A 13,658-nucleotide genomic window follows, 5' to 3' on the forward strand; every position below is an offset into this window, starting at 1 on the left:
GAATAAGTTCCTGAAAAAAGGAAGTATTGCCTATTAAATGTAGAACAACTTTCTCCTTACTTTTGTCATCTTTGGGAAGTGCAATGAGGTCGAGTGAGATTTAATTTCGCTCAGACCACAGCACTTTGCTACATATGGCAATTTTTATTTTGTACATAAGTACAGTTTCCCTAAGTACCTGCAGTAAACTTCATTTTGATTTATTGCTTTGTGTTATTCTAACATCATGATCGATGGCCACAGATTATAAGAGAGCAGGCCATGCAAAAATTGTATACCCTTACCATGATATGTACACTTTTGATGGTTTTGTCTGAAAAACTATATCTAGAAGAGCTGAACACCGCAGCAAATCAGTTTTTTTAAGGGTCAGTTTTCAAGAACGACTAATCACGATATATACAAGTGTTCTTGTGGTTATCTTTCATAATGAGCCATTTCGTCGATTAAAGAATGAAAATTATGTGCAGAGAAAAAACGACAGATATTTGTTATTCGGCCATTCATACTAGAGGAAGATATATGCATATTCTTTAAAGTGAGCAAAAGAAAAAGATAATGCAGCATCAAAATATTTCAGATTGACACGGAATACTTCAACAAGCATTTGAGACTTTTATCTAACTGCCTGAAAAATAGTAAAGCGCATCAGATTAATTTACGTTCCTGTTCACAAGGGTTTCTATTCTGTTCAGCTGAAATGTTACCTTTTACATTCCTGTTCACAAAGGTTTCTATTCTGTTCAGCTGTAAATGTTACCTTTTACATTCCTGTTCTCAAGGGTTTCTATTCTGTTCAGCTGCAAATGTTAGATTTTACATTCCTGTTCACAAAGGTTTCTATTCTGTTCACCTGCAAATGCTACCTTTTACATTCCTGTTCACAAGGGTTTCTATTCTGTTCAGCTGCAAATGCTACCTTTTACATTCCTGTTCACAAGGGTTTCTATTCTGTTCAGCTGCAAATGCTACCTTTTACATTCCTGTTCACAAGGGTTTCTATTCAGTTCAGCTGCAAATGTTACCTACCAAATTTACTGAGACCCCATCCTGAGACTATGGCAATTTCGCCTTCGAAAGAGCGGCCGGGAGGAGGTAGGCACGCCGGGGCGATGGCATTGTGGTACAAGGAGAAATCGAGTGGTTCTTCCAGCCTGAGAAGAGCCAAGTCGTTGTCCAGCGGCGGTTTGTTGTAGTTCGGGTGCGGGATAATCTGTTGAGGAGCAAAGTGACGAGTATTTTCTTTATCATTTCATGACATGAAAAACTTAAGGATTATACAGAGGACAATTATATGTTTATTGTAGAATAGTGATTGTATCATAGCTGTCTTTACGTCCCTTCCTGAAATAGTATACTTATCGTGTTTCCATGCATATTTTGGAAAGGAATATTATCAAATGGTAGTAGTGGATTTGCTTTTGTATGAGGTATATACATTAGTGGAGTAAAAAAGTACTGAGGAATATTTACAATTCCTAATTCATAATTGATATTTTGTTCACGTTCGTAAAATTTTAAGATGAGGTATTCCTCAAGGCTAAGTAAGGCCACTGACTTTTGACATTCTGAAGCGCTCTCACCAAGTTGTATCTGTCTACGTAGCAGTTACACGAAAGCTATCTTAACGGCCTTCAAGATAAGACATAAATTGAAAATAAGAATCTAAGGCTCAGGTTATAAAATTGGCATATTAATATGTCTGAGCAAAGATACGTCAGCGTATGAAGTTGTATATCAGAGGTCACATGGAAATTAGTCATCAAATCTGCCATTGCTGAAATGCTCTTACCAAGATGTATCTCTATATGAAGTCTAATGATAGTTTCCCCAGAATTGCAAAGCACGAAACAGGACGGAATGAATACGTACATAACCATTAATGTATGCCATGGCAATACTGTGGGGCACAAATATTCATTACCTCGGCGATGCCGACTCTAATGGTAAGGAGAGTCTCCGATGCCTGTCTCCAGTTGTGTTCTCCTATCAGTAGTTGATCTCCGTGGTGCATTCTGGGAAAGAGGGAGATGGTCATTATGAGGACATTGACTCAACAAAAGGAAAGATAATGAAAGATGGAAGAGGGAAGGATCACAAGACAATTAAGGGAGGGAGTCCAATGCGGAAGAAATTTGTTGGGGGAATAACCTGAGAATGCATCCACGGCTTATTGATGGAACGATGAAATAAAGGTCATTGGTACAGGAGGCATGCATGAAATGATCAAGCAGAAGCAAGATCATTCTTATCAACAAACAGAGAGCAGGATATCCAATCGGATTTATAATTCGGACTTTGTACTGATCCAAATGGTCAAATGAAGATAAGCTGCAAGATAGTCAATGAGAAAAATCATATTTTTTTTCGTCTAGGAATAAGTAGCTCAGGAACATTTCACACTCAGTGGTCGATGGCTTGAGAATAAGTCAATGAATTGGAAACTCGAGAATACGTCTTTATCTGTAACAAAAATTATAGATGCGTAGCAGGTACCAGTTTACATAAGAGGAAAATAACTTAGTTTTCGGTTGGAGTTCTATTCGCCCGAAAAAGATAGAGTTGGCATGACTGAGCCAACTTCATCTTTAATTTTTTTTTTAATTACGATGATTTGCATTGACGGCATTACTTAATTTCATTCCATCTTTGTTGACGTCTACGCTACTGTCCTACTTGATGCTATCGTCCAAGTATTTATTTTTGTAGTGCTTATATTGTAGTTGCATGGTTTAAAATCTGACAATGTTTCTAAACTTCAAGACAATACTGTGCCGGTGTCTGTGTCCCGCATTGGTTCTCCCCTATGCAAAACTAAATTCATTTCTTAGCAGCCCTTCGTCTTCGGTCGATTTCATGCATGTGATCAGAATTATAGCAAAAAATCCGACAACGTTTGTCCAAATCGTTTTTTTTTTCTCGTCTCACGGTCATCTTCATGCCGCAGTTATTGTAAAGTTGCAATGCAACACATCGAACGAACAGCTCTGCCATTACTCATGGGCGCAATGTGCAGCTGTGAGGACCCACGAAGAGCTGATGACGACGGCCCCGCAAAAAGGTTTGATTCCAAAGTAGTCCACAATGGCTACCTGCCACGGGAACTCGTGCACTTTCGTGGGATGGCCGCCTATGATGCGCAGAGGGTTGTTCCTTCGACCGCAGGCTGCGGAAGAAGATAGGAGCGAAGTGTTAACTGACATTATGTGCATTCTAGTCTTGCAGAAGCAAAGATATCATGATATTCAGTATACTTTTAAAATATATATAAAATGAATAGCTTTTTTTTCATGAGGCTATATAGGGCGTTGATGCTATAGTAACCACAGAACCAGGAGAAGGAAGAGATCACACATACATACGTACATACATACGGGTTCTGTGGTTACTATAGCATCAAAGCCTTATAGGCAGACCATGGGACATTGAATTTTCTGTAAGTAGAAACATTTGGCAAAAGCGTAGTCTTCCAACGTTTGAAATTTTGCAACGATCCTAAATCTACAGTTTCCTTCTCCTACGACTCTACTTCTTCTTAAGGATTTTTTTCTATCTTCTTACGCAGAAGCTGTGGTTCTGAACCTAAGGGATCTCAATATGTTCCAGATAGACAGACGAGTTCTGTTCTACCCACACTGACCGACGTGATATAAAATGAGTCGGTAGACTTCCCTCTTGCTGTCAAGAGGGAACAGATTATATTGAACGCTCACCACTTGTTCCTAATCGTCATGACTTGCACCTATCATTTTTGACCGCTCTTTACCTCGAACCTCTCTAAACACTCAAAGCATCTTCATCTCTTGTGTCTTTGGATCACTGGGTCCTTTTGGTGACTTCATCCCTCGCCTCTTCCATAAGGACTCTACCCAGTGTCAATAACAGTATTCTAAGAATCACAACAGTGTGACGTAACAGTCTTTCTCCTTCATTAGCTGGGCAGAGGTGGTGAAATGGTTGTTGCTTTGGTGGCCTAAACTAATCTTGGTACAGCTTATGACAGGAATGGTTCACTCTCAAGGTTTCATGCCTATATCCCTTCTGTTGGAAACCGGTTTGATCACTCTTGTACCCCAAACATGCAATTTAGAGACTGGGAGTACGAGTCATCCTAGTATTTCCTTCAGCAGCCATTCATGCAGATATACTTCGCAATTCGTTTTGTGTTTATCATATCTATTCTTTAGAAAAGTGGTTCTCAATCTTTTTTAGTTATGGCAACCTAACTAATATAATCATAACAGTGGCACCCGTTCTTCGCCATCCCACCATATCGCCTGATATATATATATATATATATATATATATATATATATATATATATATATATATATATATATATGTGTGTGTGTGTGTGTGTGTGTGTGTGTGTATGTGTGTGTATATATTTATGTTAATATATCAGAGTAGACACACTGACAATAACTATATGGAGACCTCTGCATCTTTTTTTACACATGTTCATTGAGATGATCTAGCCAAGGCAAAATTCATGACAATCTTGCGGCACCACAGGGCACTCACTGTCTGTGCATCCTAGGGTGCCAGTTTTATGATCATCGTATTAGAAAAAGGTGGAAAATTCAAGTATTTTTGCAGCCGGTTTGTTTTCTGTTTTTGTCTTGGTATCACTTCAGCTTTTATGGAAATAGTTATTGGATGCTCGGTTTATCTAATGAGCATTATGTTTATAGCTGATTGTACATCAGTGTTTTGAATTCTTTGCGTGAAATTCAAATATGTAATCTTTTAAGATGACTGCATGTTTAGATAAGTTTTGGGTTTTGTACATTACATTTTGTTGTTGTACTCGGAAATTCATACCTATTTAGCCCTATATTTTGTAGGTATCTATCTGTGTGCAATGGAAGTTCCTACATATTTATTTTATTAGTCCATAGCTAGTCATATTCAGATGTTTACCTTTTGTGATGCCTAACCGTGGAAATTCAGCATCCATATTGCATCAAATTATTACCAGTTGCAAAATTATAATATCGATGTCTTTAAACTGGAACACGATTGCACGAGTGTTTGCTGCTCATCTGGTCCAAACATCCATCTCGTTTTGTGGATTTATCTTGTAAAACGCTCTCCTAAGTATGTTGTTGCTATTGGAAAACTATGTCGAAACCGAATACGCATCAAACATGTTTTTCCATTTCCTTGCTAAACTTACCGCATGTGTGATTCGATGTCACAGAAGGTCGTTCAGGGGAGGGCAAATGCTCGAGGTAGTCACAGGCATCTTTCTCCACTTTGCTTACAATCCAACCAAGGTAACCTGTTGAAGCAAGATTAGAAGAGTCTAAGATCTGGTAAATTCATGAGAGAGAGAGAGAGAGAGAGAGAGAGAGAGAGAGAGAGAGAGAGAGAGAGAGAGAGAGAGAGAGAGAGAGAGAGAGAGATCTGAATTACATCTTGTAACTAGCATTAGAAACTTGATGGCTGATAGCTGACAGACTAGGCATAGTGATCAATTAAATGTACCCCTCTCGCAATGATATTCTGGATTTGAAACGATTGAAATCTGTCAGTAGGTGGCGCAAAAGCTGTATAGTTTGCAGCTCGGTCAAGTACTTGCTATAGGACGTTTTACACTCTTCAACGTGGCATTACCTATGAAATACTCACCGAAAACTTTGACGTAAACTCCAGGGTTCCCTATTCTTCCGCAGCCTCTGCCCCAGGAGGTGATTCCAAGGAGGACCTTAGTGCCATTCGACAGCGTTACAATCAGAGGACCTCCCGAGTCGGCCTGTAAAGAACATAAGTTAATTGTTATCGCTTCCTTACACAAGGGTTGAATTGAGTTGCGTTATTGCTGGACTGAATCCTAATTAACTTAACGGTTTGACCCGTCTGCCAGAAAATTCCCTTTTTAAGATCGTAGTTTCAAACAGATCTTACATTCTATTCCATCCCTTTTTTAGCATAATGTTAGTTTGCATTCATGATTTCCTGAGTTTGTTTACTCTCTGTATCTAGACGCAGAAGTAACAACATTCTTTTTTAGGTGAGAAGCCGGAAAAAATAGAGCTAAGACGAGAATGAGTAAAAAAAAAAAAAAGGAAGAGAATGTGAAAGGTCTCGTCTAGAAGAGCAATAACTCAAACTATCGTTTCCGTAAACAGAACATCCTAATATTAAACAAATCTTGATGAAATGCAATGCTGATAAAATATTAGAAATAAAAGGGGGTCTTCAAGGCTTGATGTGGTGCAACAAAATTTTAAAATCCTTTGGAAGACGACAGCCAAATCCATCAGAGTTGGAGTCGTGTACGTGACTTTTATAAGTCAGGATTTCTAACGAGATATGCGAATTCTTGGTGATTTGAAGGTGGCGACACCAGTCTCGACAGATTAAAATGAGTTATTTCTCGAAATCATTACATGTTCTTATAACCATTAATCCTTATCATCCTCCATTCTGATGTGTGGTCATCAGTGTATACCCGAGAGTTCTTATAAACAATCTCTCTATCTCACCCCCCAAATCTCTCTCTCTCTCTCTCTCTCTCTCTCTCTCTAGTAAGTACCTGACAGGCATCTGTCCCATTCCCACCAGCGCACACGTGATTTGTGTTCACATTGTCTGCCTTGTAAACTCGAACACATTCTTCGTGGCTCACAACTTCTACCGCCACTTCCTGCAGCGTCGCAGAAAGCTCGCCTCCTGAAAGCGAGGAAAACAGAGTTTGATTTTCTTTTTGAATTAAAGCAAGAAAATATTGAGCGTAATTTCTTAGTTCCTGGGTGGAATGTGAAGAAATAGTTCTCGGTAAACACTAACAAACGTGGAAGTTTAGAGTTATTGAATGCAGAACTTGACTGACACCGTTTAAGGAACAATTACTTACAAGGTCTGTCTGTCTCTGTCTCTCTCTTTCTCTCTCTCTCTCTTACGTACCTTCTGATAATTTCCCCCAACCCGTCGTAATCGCCATTGTGCCTGTGTAGTCACTGTCTTCGGTAGGAAGGCATATAGGATGTACCTGATAAATACGAAATATAAAACTACAATAAATTTGAAATGTAAAACTACATTTAGACATTTACATTTGCTACTAAAAGAAAGTGGAGCAAGCTCATTGATTGGTACAATTCGTACCTGGAGACTTCTCGTCTCATCATCCTCTCTTTATAAAATATGCTTCAGTAAGAAAATTGAATATAGAATTTAGGCCAGAGGCCAAGCACAGGGACCTATGAGGTCATTCAGCGCTGAAAAGGAACTTGATAGTAAAAGGTTTGAAAGGCGTATTAGGAGGAAAACCTCGCAGTTGTACTATGGATCAATTGTTAGGAGAGGGTGGAAAGCAAGATGGAAGAAAGAGAATATGCAAGGAGGTACAGGAAAAGGAACGAAAGGGGTTGCAGCTAGGGGCCGAAGACACTCTGCAAAGAACCTTATGTAATGTCTACAGTGCACCGCATGAGGTGGACTGACGTCAATACCCCCTTACGGGGATCAGTGAGACAAGAAAAAGTAAAGGATACATGAGCTAAGAGCATTAAACGTGATAAAAGTTCTTCTTCTTGAGAAGCAGCAATGTGCCCTTGAGTACATGGTTGTGAGAAATGAACCACATGGACAGTGGAACGTTATTATGAATCTCATGTTAAAGCGACAGATAAAACAACACCTGTTAACCTGCCTTCTTCACTCAGTTTATTTGCAAGTTTTCACTGATGGCATATTTTCCTTATTTCGTAAAGTCTTCCCGCGCGTTGTTAATTCTATCTGAACATTTCAACGTTCTTTTCATGCACTAAAGAGCGGGCTATATGCCCTAATTATATGTCTGCAGTGATGTAATGGAGGGTAATATTATTATAGACATTACTAAAGACATTTGTTTCCTTTTTTTATCATTCTAATTGACAACTCGGTGTTTTTATCGGACACATGGTCATTGCTCTGCGTGGTTACAATTTAATCACTTGCGAAATGAATATCAGCGAACCTCCTGTACTTTACTAATGTAATGGAGTTGACTGGAGGTCAAGGTCGCGCCATAAAACATTTATTTCACTATTCATCTATAAAAGAATGTGTCAGTGGAGTTTGGGAGGTTTTGGTCGATCTTGCTCTGCCTCTCTTTCCGAATTTTCCTACGTTTCAAGATTTAATGTCTATGTTCCAAAAGGTTTAGCACATTAAGCTTAGGCGGTGAACGAAACTCATTTCATGTATGTCTGTTTATGTATGTGAGTTCGTGTGTGTGTTTATGCCTATCATTTTGATAAGTAAAGCTGATGCAAAAAAAACTTGCTGTCGGAAGTTGTGTTCACTATAGCTGGTTAACTCATATACTTTGGTTCACTTAAGGTAAATTCTTGGATGAGCCCTATGCTTACGAGACGTTTGTTTGGCGGCCGATGTTTGGCTGGTACCGGGAGGTAGGCAGCTCCCAGCCAATCAGTGGCCGCCAAACGAACGTCTTCGTAGGCATAGGGCTCACCCAAGAATCTACCTTAAGTGAACCAGCTATAGCTAACTTCATCTATTTATTAACTCTCATCTACTGCGTCTATGACACATTTTTGTTCTTCAGCCTTTTCTAGGCCTAATAAGAAAAAAATATTGAGTTCAGTCTCTGCACGGATGTATTAACTAACATCAAGTCTATACATTTTTGCTCGTATATCTATGCCTAATTATATATATATATATATATATATATATATATATATATATATATATATATATATATGTTTATATATATGTATATTATATTACATACGTATATGTATTTTACATATGTGTGTATGTATAATATATTTAATTCATATATATATAATTATAATATATATATATATATATATATATAATAATATATATATAAATTTATAAATTTCGTAGGTCATCTTTCTTTCTTTGCAATGAGTGTACTTGCCGTTGGTCCTAGGATTGCAGGCCTCTGAAGTTCCAGCAAAGCAATATCATTAGCCAAGTTGAGGGGATTGTACCTGCCATGTATGATAACTTTAGCAACAGGGATCCTCTGCTGGCCTCCCTCCTCCCCTTCCAATACGAGGTTCGTCCCCAGGATCACGTTCACTTCATGTTCGTCCAGATGGATGCTGCAAGACAAGGAAGGAGAACAACGAAGCGATAATGTTTACTCTAAAGGATGTACTTAACTATGATGATAGCAGTTTTTACATCATCGACACAAACTCAATTTACCCTTATGAAGAGTAAAAGGATATCAGCAGACAGCAGTGAAAAAGATTAAACTATCCTTATGGACACGGCGAGGGAATTAAGCACATGAAGCCTTTCGTGTTGTTATGTTCTAAGTTCACCTAAACAAAGAATGAACGAAATGAACAGAAACTAAATGGGCCGATAAAGACGAAAACGCAACATACCCCCAGAAAATTTAGTCTATAATCTTGTGCGTAAATATCATGGATTACTCCACAATGTCATTGCTTTGCTTACTTTCATAAAATTGGCCTAAATTGTTACTGTTTCCTTTGGACAATAGTGACACAGGCAAAGACGAACTTTTCATTCTATATCCAAAGATAAAACATCTCTGAGTTTACTTGTGTTTTATTGGTATTATTTGTTACTGTTCTTATATCAAAGACAACGACCAGAACATTATTGATTGTTGTAAGTGTTCAGCATATGCATTTCCAAGGTATTGCACAGATTTGCTATGTACCATAAAAAAAATAATAGACTTTCTAGTATCCGCGGAAAAGGATTTTACCGGATAAAAAACACCCAACAACTACAAGGACAACTTACTTTTTAGCACAATGGGCCACCGTCAGGAGATACTGTTCCGAGATGAGAACTGCCCCACACCAAACAGTTGTTTCGTTATCGTTGACCAAACCCCCCAGATACGGGTGGCTATGGTTGGCGGCCATCTGGCCTCCGACAATCCTCTCATCCCGACGTGGTGTTCCGCATATGGCTGTCAAAATCAAGTGGAATAAAAATTTACGTTGACTATAGAAACCACTCCCTCGGAACTTGATTTCAACAACAGAGTTCGTAAAAAGGTCATGGACACTGATGCAAGCCTTCAGAGCATTCATTCATAAAGAACGTGCTTGCGCATACACAGTCACTTAGGCCAATAGCGATCAGAGGGCCTAGCAAACTTGCACCAATCACTACTCTGCTCAGCTTCGGCTCTCACTGGGGTTGATTGCTCAGAGGTGGTCGGTGTGGTGACAATATTTGCACATGCAGTGTGTATGTAAGCGCGTGTTTATTTCCCTGCTGGTCGTCTTGTGTGCGCGTGTTTGAGTGTGTTAGTCTTTTGTTTACTTTGGGAGCTTTGACGCTGGATTTTACTTTGATCTAACCATTATAATCTGTCTTGATTCCGTATTCTAGTTCATCCTCTCTCTTGGGAAGAACCTTAGCTCTACTCTCTTTACACATATGCAAATGAGCGTTAAGGAGTGTGTGTGTGTGTATGTGCGTGTATGTATGTATGTGCGTTCGCACGTGTACAGTTCACTTTACTACCCGGCAGAGCTTCCATCAATTCTGAAATTAGCAATTATACTTCTCCTTTGAAACATACCGTGGTGATTAGAATGCGAGATGAAAGTCTGATCAAAACTTTAAGGGCGAAATTCCAGGTTTCCCATTTGTTTTCAATTAAAAAAAAAAACCGACATCTTTTTTCTAGAGCTTTCGCAAAAGTCATAAATACAGCGATACGATATTTCGTAGAAATTTCTGGAGAAAAGTAATCGCAGAGTTGCAAGGTTTGTCTCTTAGCCTTTCGAGATGCATGACCCCGAAAATGTTAATTTTGAACAATAAAAAGACAGACGAGTGAAAAATGATTATTTATCGTGTTTTGAATTTCATTTTTAACAATGTAAATAGAAAACTGAATGGATGAAGGTACTTATGGTACAAGAATTTTGCCTATGCACATTTAATGTTAGAAAAAATAATGCGCTGGCGATTTACCATAAAACCATGGCCGAAATAATTCTAACATTCCTGAAATACTTTTGTAAAAGGAATGGGTGAACTATGTTATTATTGAAAAGTGTGTTACCTTTATGCCAGCGCGTCAAGAATAAAACAGCTATTGAGCACTTGGCACCTATTCTCCCGGAATTTTAAAGAAATTCGTTAAAGATACTTGAACATCTAATAAAAGCAGCCCATAAAAACGCCAAAATATAGAAAGTAAGTACTATATTTCAGAGACTCCTGTCTCTCTCTCTCTCTCTCTCTCTCTCTCTCTCTCTCTCTCTCTCTCTGAAATATAGTACTTACTTTCTATATTTTGGCGTTTTTATGGGCTCCTTTTATTAGATGGAATTCTTTTGTAACAGAACATTTTTAACAGTCATACTTCAGTAGTATAGTGTTTGTTTACACGAGACTTTGATATATTGATAAGTCTAGTGAGTATTTTGATATGAAATATATATATATATATATATATATATATATATATATATATATAAAGAAAAGCTGGTAGCCGTGATATTAGATACTTGATTGTGGAGCTACCATGTTGAAATGTTTTAATCTTTTTATATTTGAGACTAAAAGTTAATATCAGTAAGTGACATACTTTTTTATCACTATGCTATGACATTTTGTGTTTTGTTAAGGATATTCCCTAAAATCAAGGCATTCATACATTGAAGACAGCCGTAATTTCAAATATTAATGTTCTAGTACTAAGTCATATAACCCATTTAACAAGAAAGTGGGGAAAATGTGCATTCATTTTTTTCTAACTACTGGGGAAGCTTTGAGAGAAACGTTTAACGTGAGCAAGATGCTGACATCAGTCTTTATTTTCTTAATGGTGATAAAATGCATGAGAGTGACAGCAAAGAAAAAATCAACTTACGACACAATTTCTCGCTGTTCTGAGGCGGAGCAGATTCGTCAGATGGCGGTGCAACTGAAAAAGAGAACAAGTATCATATATTGTGACAAAGTGCCAAGTATCTGGTTACTACACTTACCATTCATTGAATGAGCACCTCACAACAGCCAGACACCTGAACCTTCATCACAGGTAAAATACGACTCAACTCTGTAAAGGCAACAATGATCCCTTAAACAACTTACCAATATTGCAGAAAATCAGACTTAGTTCATTAAAACAGGTGTGAGGTAATCTTATATGTAATCAAATCAATTATAGGGCATCACTTCATCAACAACTTTGAAAGTCTAAGTATTTCCCTGATTTCAGAAGTCTAAGTACTTCCCTGGTTCTAACTCACTTCAAGTAAATTGAAGGAAAACAGCTCAATTACCACTCCATGTTTCTACCTAAGCATAATCTAATCATACTAGTGAAAAAGAAAACATTTATATAAATTTTAAATACAAAAATTTATTATCAAACTCAAAATTTATAAGTGAAATTCACAATCTCAGGGAAATTACTGTTACTTGAAAACAAAGCAAAGTTTAATTAATTCTTGAATTAATTAAGTAAAATTAAATCAAAATTAATTCATCACAAAATTCAAGAAAATTAATTGAATCGAAGTCAAAACAACAATAAAACTCTAAAAGAATTCTAAGTAAATGCAAATTAATTCACAGGTGTTAAATTCAATTAAATGAGCAACGATTAAGTAATGAAAACAATAAAGTTAATTAAATTGTGAATGCAAATGAAAACACATCACAGAAAAATATGGAAAATACCAAAATTGTAAGAAGTCCCAATCACACAGAATATAAAATAAAATACACACTTCAATAAGAAAATGGATAAATGCAAAAAAAATCACTTCAATAAGAAAAATGGATAAATGCAAAAAAATCACCTCCAATGTAACAAACAAAACAAAAATTTGCAATGTGTAAAAATTTAAACTTGTTTCATGAAACCACTGTATTAGTTACAAATAATAAACTTTCAATAACATTACCTTGGTACCAATTTTCTCTCTGCTGCAGCTGACTCCAAAAATTTCACCAATTCACAATATTTCACAAAAGAAAAGGCGCCGTTACATACTTGTATAATGTTTGTTCAGATTCCACAAAAAGCACTAAATAATACTAAATAACTCTAAGAAATACGAAATCTAAAAGTTACAAGTGACCAATGACTAAATATGAAATCTTTACGTTATGTTAATATCAAGTATATGTCGAGAGAGAGAGAGAGAGAGAGAGAGAGAGAGAGAGAGAGAGAGAGATCTAAATGCAATGACGTTATAAGTCTGAATGAATCTTTCTTTTCATACGGAGGCTGAACAGTGGATTTCGCACAAAACATTTTGGCTCGCGAAAGATGGTGCAATCCTTCTGAAGCATCTATTATGATGTAAATTTGCAGAAAAATCGTGAAATCTTCACGTGGTTTCAGCAAAGACATACACGTATGAAACCAGTCTTGTACATAGTATGCTCAACAAAGACGTGATGACAGGTTATGAAAACAAAACGGAGACTTCGAGGACTCTTATCTGAGGCATTGACATATTATGGAAACAATTTCTAGCTTGGAACGGACAAAGTTAATCTCTCTCTTTTTTCACATTCTACGTTCTATATATTTAAATTATGTTATGCAAAATCTGAACATACATTTTGAGACATCCTATAACTCGAAGCTAAGTAAGGAATCTGGAAATGTTGCAAAACTCTTTATAACATTTCATACAGTCAAAGAGAAG

At 37.2% G+C, this 13,658-nt stretch overlaps 1 protein-coding gene across 1 annotated transcript in view; it reads right to left on the reverse strand.

Annotated features, from left to right (window-relative positions):
- Window positions 1-13,658, reverse strand: part of LOC135216993 (transmembrane protease serine 9-like) — a 36,462-nt gene that overhangs the window by 2,558 nt on the left and 20,246 nt on the right. The window contains exons 6-15 of the mRNA XM_064252548.1: window positions 11,864-11,917; window positions 9,769-9,940; window positions 8,903-9,089; window positions 6,913-6,997; window positions 6,542-6,678; window positions 5,635-5,758; window positions 5,180-5,284; window positions 2,998-3,166; window positions 1,925-2,015; window positions 1,030-1,213 (exon numbers count right to left, since the gene is read on the reverse strand). Of these exons, the coding sequence (XP_064108618.1) occupies window positions 1,030-1,213; window positions 1,925-2,015; window positions 2,998-3,166; window positions 5,180-5,284; window positions 5,635-5,758; window positions 6,542-6,678; window positions 6,913-6,997; window positions 8,903-9,089; window positions 9,769-9,940; window positions 11,864-11,917 (1,308 nt within the window). The remainder of the gene's footprint in view (window positions 1-1,029; window positions 1,214-1,924; window positions 2,016-2,997; window positions 3,167-5,179; window positions 5,285-5,634; window positions 5,759-6,541; window positions 6,679-6,912; window positions 6,998-8,902; window positions 9,090-9,768; window positions 9,941-11,863; window positions 11,918-13,658) is intronic.

Source organism: Macrobrachium nipponense, chromosome 7, assembly GCF_015104395.2.
Source record: "Macrobrachium nipponense isolate FS-2020 chromosome 7, ASM1510439v2, whole genome shotgun sequence".
NCBI lineage: Eukaryota > Metazoa > Arthropoda > Malacostraca > Decapoda > Palaemonidae > Macrobrachium > Macrobrachium nipponense.